The 7,937-nt window shown below is 32.3% G+C and overlaps 1 protein-coding gene across 1 annotated transcript; it reads right to left on the bottom strand.

Moving 5' to 3' along the window:
- Positions 1-2,411: 2,411 nt before the first annotated feature.
- Positions 2,412-3,872, bottom strand: LOC133699525 (bZIP transcription factor 44-like). Its single transcript, XM_062122805.1, has one exon. The coding sequence runs from the start codon at positions 3,172-3,174 to the stop codon at positions 2,707-2,709; it is 468 nt and encodes a 155-aa protein (XP_061978789.1). The 5' UTR covers positions 3,175-3,872; the 3' UTR covers positions 2,412-2,706.
- Positions 3,873-7,937: the final 4,065 nt, after the last annotated feature.

Genomic DNA, 7,937 nt, shown 5'->3' on the forward strand with positions numbered 1-7,937 from the left:
ACCACCAGAGTTAGCCACGCGTGTTTCCTGAAGGTGATAGAGTGACCGACACGTGCATGCAACTTTTCATTTTTATTTTTATGTATCAAAAGATATCATTATCCATGTGACCAAATAATTAGTGCTATAAAATGATGATTTCAAACTTAACCTCATCTTTTTACTGGAATATTGGCGACCCTATTCATTGAAAACTCCGTTAAATATTTAGTTACATATGAAGATTTGATCTTAGTTACTTCTCTAATTAAGTTCTAATCTGCTTATAGATTTATGAAAAAGGGAAAAAAAAAGCATAAATTAAAAAATGTAAGTGGTTCGCCATCAGAATTTCTCTAAGATATATCGAGCATCTCAGTCATCAACCATGATATTTTTCTATTCAGATTTCAGGTTCAACTCTTCTCAGGCGTTCTTGCGGAAAATTGCTTACCAAAAACCTATGCACCCCAGGATTTATTGCTAATAATAGTAAAAAAAAAAAAAAACATCGGCCAACCTCCTCGAATTTAATTCAAGAATCGACCGGGGCCTTGGTATTTGGAGTTATAATATGTGTTTTTTTTTCCTCAACTGCTTTAAAAATTCTACCACTCCAAAGTCCAGTAGCTCAAGAATCTAATACCACTACTGCTAATCTCTAAATTAGCAGACAGATGCTTAGAAGAACTAGCGACGATGTTGACTAATTTTCTCCAGCATTCAATCTCGTATACCACTTTAATTTACACATGTCATCAAGCAATTAAAAAGACAATAAGACGATTTTGATTGACGTGCTTTGGTGCTTGCTTTGCGATTTTTCGATTTCATTGATGATTTCACTCTTTTTCTTTTTTTTATATATATATATATATTAAATTTTGGATTAATTTGTATGTATTTTAATTAATTTTATGAGTTTTAAAGTCATGTAAATGTAAATCTGACTGATAATTTAAAAAAAATAATGAAAACATGAATGGTTAAACTATAACCTTATAATTTAAGATTTACTTCCTTAATGCTACAGAAGAAGGCCTTAGAAAAAGAAAATCAAAGAAAGTTGCTCTACTGCTTACGGAACCATGATTGAGACAATGGATAGCGACTAAGGCATGACAACATTTGTCCCCTTGCAATGTTTTTGTATTTAGTGTGATCGAAACCTATAAAAATAAATCCCTCACAGCCTCCCCAACAAAACCAAGTTGGAGCCCATTCGTCCTGTTCCTTATTGGCTTTTTACTCGGACAAAAAAAAAAAAAAAAAAAACTTTCGAGTGGAGAGAACCATGAATAGTTATGCTTTTTCCATAACTATGGCTACTGATAGTACTGTTCCCTGCACGTGGGATCTGTTCCACGACTACATGAACACCTCCCACCATAACTATTTGTGAAACCATGCTGTGTCTTTTCAGCTTTAAGTCCCATTACTGCTGTTCTGTGTCTTCAACCATGTTCCAATTGTTCAGTCAAGTTTAATTTGCTTTCCATTGCTCCTTCATATTGAGCGAACCATGTTTACTGATTTGCTTCAGTCAAGAAGTTTATTTTCGTGAAATCATTCCTAGCAATTGCTTTATTACTTCAGACAAATGAGATTTTAGGGGTTAATCTGCTTGGAAGCAGTAATTTGATTACTTTTAACGTGTGAAAAAATGATCCGAAAACATTACTTTGATGTAATAAAACTGCTTGAAAGCAGCTTTGGACTCCGTTTGTTGGAATAATAATGGTTATTTTTTAAAATGTTTTTAAAATTTATTTCAATTTGTTTACAAGCATTTTTAAGATCCTAAAACAAATATTCCCCTGGTGTTCTTGATATTTAACGGCAACTCTGAGTCTGACACTGAAAAAGATGCTGGGGGGCCGCTGTCCAATCCTCTGGGTTCTTGTCATTCAATAAATCTGCAAACGAGAGGTGCTAAATAATGCAAGATTGTATCGGATACTTGAGTCTTGTTGAAGGTCCTATTCTCTCACTTCATGGAGAAAATATTGGCAAAAGATGCATAGCACCATGCCTTTGCCCAGTAGTTTCTAAAGAAGTAATCACACAAGTGGTGGTTCTCTGAAACATCTCCAAGTGGATCAAAAAATCATTTTATAGCTCAGAAATTCACAAGCCACCGCATATATATAATCAGCAGCCACTACTTCAGAGTTCCCTGGACAATTAGTCAAAATGCACAGCTCAAGCTTCAAATAAAGAGAAAAAAAATGAACAACATACACTCGAAGGAAGGAGGAAGACTGCTGCTTTGTTTTTATACACTTTATAAACAAGTATTGTGTCTGCACTCAATTATTTCAATTTGTCAAACGTAAGACAGCCCCATACATGGCTTTACAGATATTTTTTCATAAAAAAATTTGATGCGAGAAACAAAGAGCTGATTTCACTGTGAAGGCCATCCACACAACTTGGAACAATAAGAAGAAGAGCTCGTTAAAAATATAATACCATTACATTTACTATAATAGCGAAACCCTACTACATCAAACTGTAAAACTCGCAAGCCCATTTACAGACCAAGAACCAAACTAGCCACAACCCTTTTGTTCTTTCTTACATATCCATCTACTCCCCACCCCATGACTTCTACATATGTTGCCTTATTTCAAACTACTTAAATTATAATCAGCTCTTGAGTGATAATTTCTTAAGCTTGATTATTACTAAACAGATCTCTCTATCTCTCTTCTGCCCGAGAACAGATCAGTAATGAAACATCTCCGCAGACGCCATTATAGGCTGATTCAGGTAGGCCATGTTCCATGGGTTCAAGAAGCTGTCAGCTGCTGGTTCATTGAAGGTGCTCGAGTCTCCAAAAACACCATTGTTTGAATTCAAGGAACCGATTATCTCATTCAAAGACTCCAATCTATTGCTGAGCTCGCTTATTTGAACTCTTAGGATTGAGTTAGCAGCCTCAACACTCAAGTAACGCTGAGTTGTGATATTGATGCCTGTAATAATCTGGTGATTCTCCTTCCTCAATTGAGACACTTGAGCCATTAGATCATCCAAATGCTTCTGTTTTCTCATTCTAGACCTCCTCGCCGATTCGCGATTTGATATCATTCTCTTTCTCTTCCTCTGATCCATCAATGCCTGCAAATTCTCCTCCGAACCTGAGTTTTGAATCAAAGATGATCCTGAAGATGTTCCACTAGAGGAAGCCATGAGAGACCCACAAAACAGGTTTGCAACTTTCAAACAAGAACGGCAACAAAGAGAGAGTTATGGCAGGACCCAAATAGCAACAAACTCAAAAGTAATGCAGATAATAGTAGTAGTAATAGTACTAGCTTTATATTTATGTATATTATATTATAGTCTAAAGATCAGATTTTGAGCAAAAATCATGAAACGTAATACAACCAGTAAAGGAAAACAACTGAGAATGATTGAACTAAATGGGTCCTGCGCCTGAAGGTAGAATTTATCATGCACCCAGTAATGAAGATTTCACTGAGAATTGGAGACATGAATCTCAAACATCAAGAACAAAATATTTATCATCAAGATAAGACTTTAAAAACCCCCACTAGAAACCCAAAAGAAAAGGATTGTGACTTGATGCTTGAAGCAGCCTCAAAACGCCAGCCCAGCACAGAAGAATTGTACCAAGATGGAGAATATTAATGGGTTTTGGATTCAAGAAACTGAGATCCAAGATCAAGACTGGAGAATAGAAATGGAAGAATATAGCTACAGTTCAATGCCAAAACAAGGTGCTTTGTGAGCCAGGAAACATGTAAGCAAAATATTCAGAAGGAACGGTGCCAGAGAGATGCTAAAAGGGAGAAAGGAAGGAGGAAGGGGGCTTCAAACGAAAGAGAGGATGGCATTTATAGAGCAAAAGAGACTAACAAGTTGATGGGAAAAACAATTTTAAAAAAAATAAAAATGAAGAGAAATTAAAGAATTTGGTGGAATCTCATCAGAGAGAAAAAGTTGCTGGAAAAAAGTTGATGGGACATGTGAGGTAAGGGAGGGGAGATGGGAGGGGACCTCCAAAAGTGTCCAGATCCACAGCTGGGATCAACCAACTTTAACCTCCGTTAGTGATGGTAGTTTTGTTTAGCATTGAGGTTTAACTGTTTTCTTTTTTTTTGTTTTTTTTTTAATTAATTATTTTTAATATTTTTAAATTGTTTTGATATATTAATATTAAAAAAATATATTATTTTAATTCATTTTTAAATGAAAAATATTTTGAAATGTAAATATATCACACTTAATAAAAAAAAAATATTTGATTTATCTTGGATTCACTGTGGAGCGGAGTAAAAGTAGGGACACACCACCACATTTGTTGTATTTATTACTGAATAGGTAACATTTTTCACACACACAAAAAAAAAAGAATTCAAAATTTAAAAAAAATGAAATATTTATTGCTATATTTATTTAAATACAATCAGCAATGCGCTTGATTTTTGTATGTGAAAAATACAAGAATATTGAAAGTTCTTTCTTCGAAAAGATGTGACTAGTTATTTCTATAATTTAGCCACTCATAATAGGCTATTATTGTTGAGTTTTTCATGAACGACACTGTCTTTAAGATATTATTTAAAAATCCATTAAAAGAGATTCTAATTTTATTAGAAGAAAAAAACAGTAAAAAGAAATTATAATTTTTTTATAAAAAATTAAAACGTTATACCATTTTTACTCTGTATTTAATTACAATCAAATCTTTCAGATATCAAGTGAAAATTTTTGGTTCGATTCGGTTTTTATCAAAAAAAAAGTAACCAAACCAAATTTTTTTTTAAAAAACCAAAACCGATTCAAACTGATTTGGCTCGGTTTTTGAAAGTATTTTTCATGTAAAAATATATTAAAATAATATTTTTTCATTTATTAAAAATTATTTTTGAGATCAGCGCATTAAAACTATTCAAAACATACAAAAAAAATTAAATTTTTTAAAAACACGAATTGGTCTACATTTCTAAACGCTCTCTTAATAACAATCAATGTATTAAAATAATTTAAAATTTTAAAAAAATAATTTAAAGAAAAAAAGAAGTTAAAAAGCGTAATCCAGCTGATCAAACAAACACAGCCTACATCTCATTTTTATCAACCCACGGATTAATTTTAAGAAAAGTTTTCTTCTATTTTCAAGCATCGAACATACACTTGCACGTTTATAGCATTTTTTATTAGTTCCACGACTGACGAGTGCAAGTTGAGTGTCCGCACCATGCTCACCTTGCTAAGTACACCCTTTTCCTTTTAATCATCTTATCTATCTCACATTGAGACTACCTAAGGCAAAATCAACAGATTAATTATCTATTATTAGAAAATAATATAAATTATATTTTAGGATTTTATCTAACAGTTTAAACTTTTAGATCAATATGGTTCTTTAATATAGTATCAGAGCTTTGATGACTAAGTGGTCACAAGTTCGAATCTCATCATTCCTATTTATTTGATAAAAAATAAGCACAAGGTAATGTGAGCCCGTGCAAGTTTCAAGTCCAAAGGGGGTGTGTTAGAGAATAATATAAATCATATCCTAAAACCTTACCTAACAGCTTAAACTATTGGGTTGAGATGGTTCCTTGACATGGTAGTTGAGATGGTAATATTGTTCTCTAACACTTAGAAACGGCGTTGGGTTTCGGAAGGGTGTAACATAGAAATTGGAGTTTTTTTTTACTTATCATAATAAAAAAAAAATTGATAAAAAAGAAATTCTCTAACACCAAGAAAGGTCATCAATATTAATTGAAGCGGGCTACACAAGTAACCCAAAGACAAGTGAGCTTTGACATATTTGGACAACTCATATGGCTAACTCCGTTCACTGTTTGTGACTTTCTTTGACATCATTGGATTTGTCTTGTCGAAATCTTTTTTATGGTACAAGTGGTGTCATCATCGAAACTTCGGTTTGTCTTCGAGGTCTTTTTCTCTCTTTCTCTCTCTTAACAAATTTTAAGAAGAAAGAGAAAAAAATGATCACGAAGACACACCGAAACTTCAATTACGACATCACCAGTATCGTTTGAAAGATATCGATGAGATGAACCAACGACACCAAAAAATATCATCAACGATGAATATAATAAGTCACATGAGTCGTCCAAAGGTGTCGGGGCTCACTTGTCCTTAGGCTACTCATGTGACTTACTTCAATTATCATTAGTGATCTTTTTAATATCATTGGATTCATCTCGTCAATATATTTCTGATGATAGTGGTGATGTTATTATTAGAGTTTTGATATACCTACAATATCTTTTTCTTTCCTTTTCCTCTCACTTTTTCCCTTTCCTTCTTTTTATTGAATTTGTGTACAATAATTTTATAATTTAAAAAAGTTGTATATGATAATTAGGGACTCACGTAATATAAATGTCATCTACTATATTCTAAAATATACTAATTTTTTAAATATTTTTTGTATTACATTATTTTATTAATTTTTTTTACTATGCTGGAAACAAAAACAAAAAACTCATAGAAATTGGTGCATAGAGCAGGAATCACGCATCCCCGTATGCTGCCTAATTTGTTTTTTTAAAAAAAAAAACTGAAATAGATTTGAGCTTTTTGGTAGTTTATGGGTGTACAAGGTCCACTGATGATTTCCTGACACGAGAGCAAATCTAGGGATGTAGGGTGTTCACAACACCTTCGGTTCTGAGCCATTTGATTATTTTTAAAAATAGGAAATCCCCAGATTAGCCTTGAATCACTCTGTTACGGTAGGATTACCTTAACTTCTCGGATCATGACTCAACCCGACTCGCCAAATAACATTCTTCAACTCAAACGAGGAAGGATGAGTTTTTGCAATCCTTGACAAGACCGCTACTGTAAAACTGAGATGACAAACAGATCAACTGCGATTTGTTTATAGTTAACAGGATCTGACATGAAAAAGGATTGACTTCTTGAGTTGTCAAATCAACCATTAGGGTATCCTCGATTAATTATTTTTTTATTAAAAAAAAATTCTTCTCATGGCACTGACCAATTCATCATAGCACTAAGTTCGATCAAGTAGGTTAATATTTTTTTAGTCAAACAAAAATTCAGTCCAAATCAAATTTCTAAATCATGAATTATATAAGTCAATGTGATCAGTCTAACCAACTGGTTCTGTGTAGTGTGTATCTATAGTAGGTGAGATATTTATTGAAATCAATAAATAAATTTAAAAAAAATATAAAAAAATTAATTTAAAATAATAAAAATTAATTTTTTTCAAAATCACGGTGACATTGCAAAAACAAACATTATGCTAGTCAATGCTTGCTTCGCAACTTATCCCTAGCCCGAATAATGTAATAATATTATTAGATAGTATTTGGTTATTACCACGAGATAAAAAGGACATGGACAATAAAGATAAAAATATGTTTAATTGAAGAAATATGGACATAAAAATAAATTTATCTCTGTGAAAATTTTATTGTGAATTTTTGTATTTTCAAAACACAAAGTACATATGAGAATATCTCCGGAGACAATATTCATTGTCTTTTATTCCTAAAATATCATTATAAAAAAAATTTTAATTATAAAATTATCCAATTCAAACATGTAAAAATAAAAATGGGTATCATTATAGTTTTAAAACCCAACTCTGGGGGTCGATCAGGAGCAAAGCTTCAAAATAACGACTTTTAAATAAATATCACGTTTCTAAAGCGTGATATGGTCAAACCTCAATCTTCTGCCGAAACTGGTCGACCGTTTCATACAAAAATCATGATTTTAGAAGTTTTTCTTCCAAACATATTTTATGAGTCAAAATATATATTTTTTATCTAACTTGTTGACTAAAATATAGAGTTCATTTAAAATTTTAAAAAGTTAATGTTCATACAATAGTGGATGATTTTGAGCAATCACTGAATGAGGATCTGCCCTAAATAAATTATATGAATGACCTAGCAAATGCATTTTATGGA

This window comes from Populus nigra, chromosome 7, assembly GCF_951802175.1.
Source record: "Populus nigra chromosome 7, ddPopNigr1.1, whole genome shotgun sequence".
NCBI lineage: Eukaryota > Viridiplantae > Streptophyta > Magnoliopsida > Malpighiales > Salicaceae > Populus > Populus nigra.

Bases quoted from the DNA above. Each gene is read 5' to 3' on its own strand.
- LOC133699525 (XM_062122805.1), bottom strand. From the start codon at position 3,174: ATGGCTTCCTCTAGTGGAACATCTTCAGGATCATCTTTGATTCAAAAC.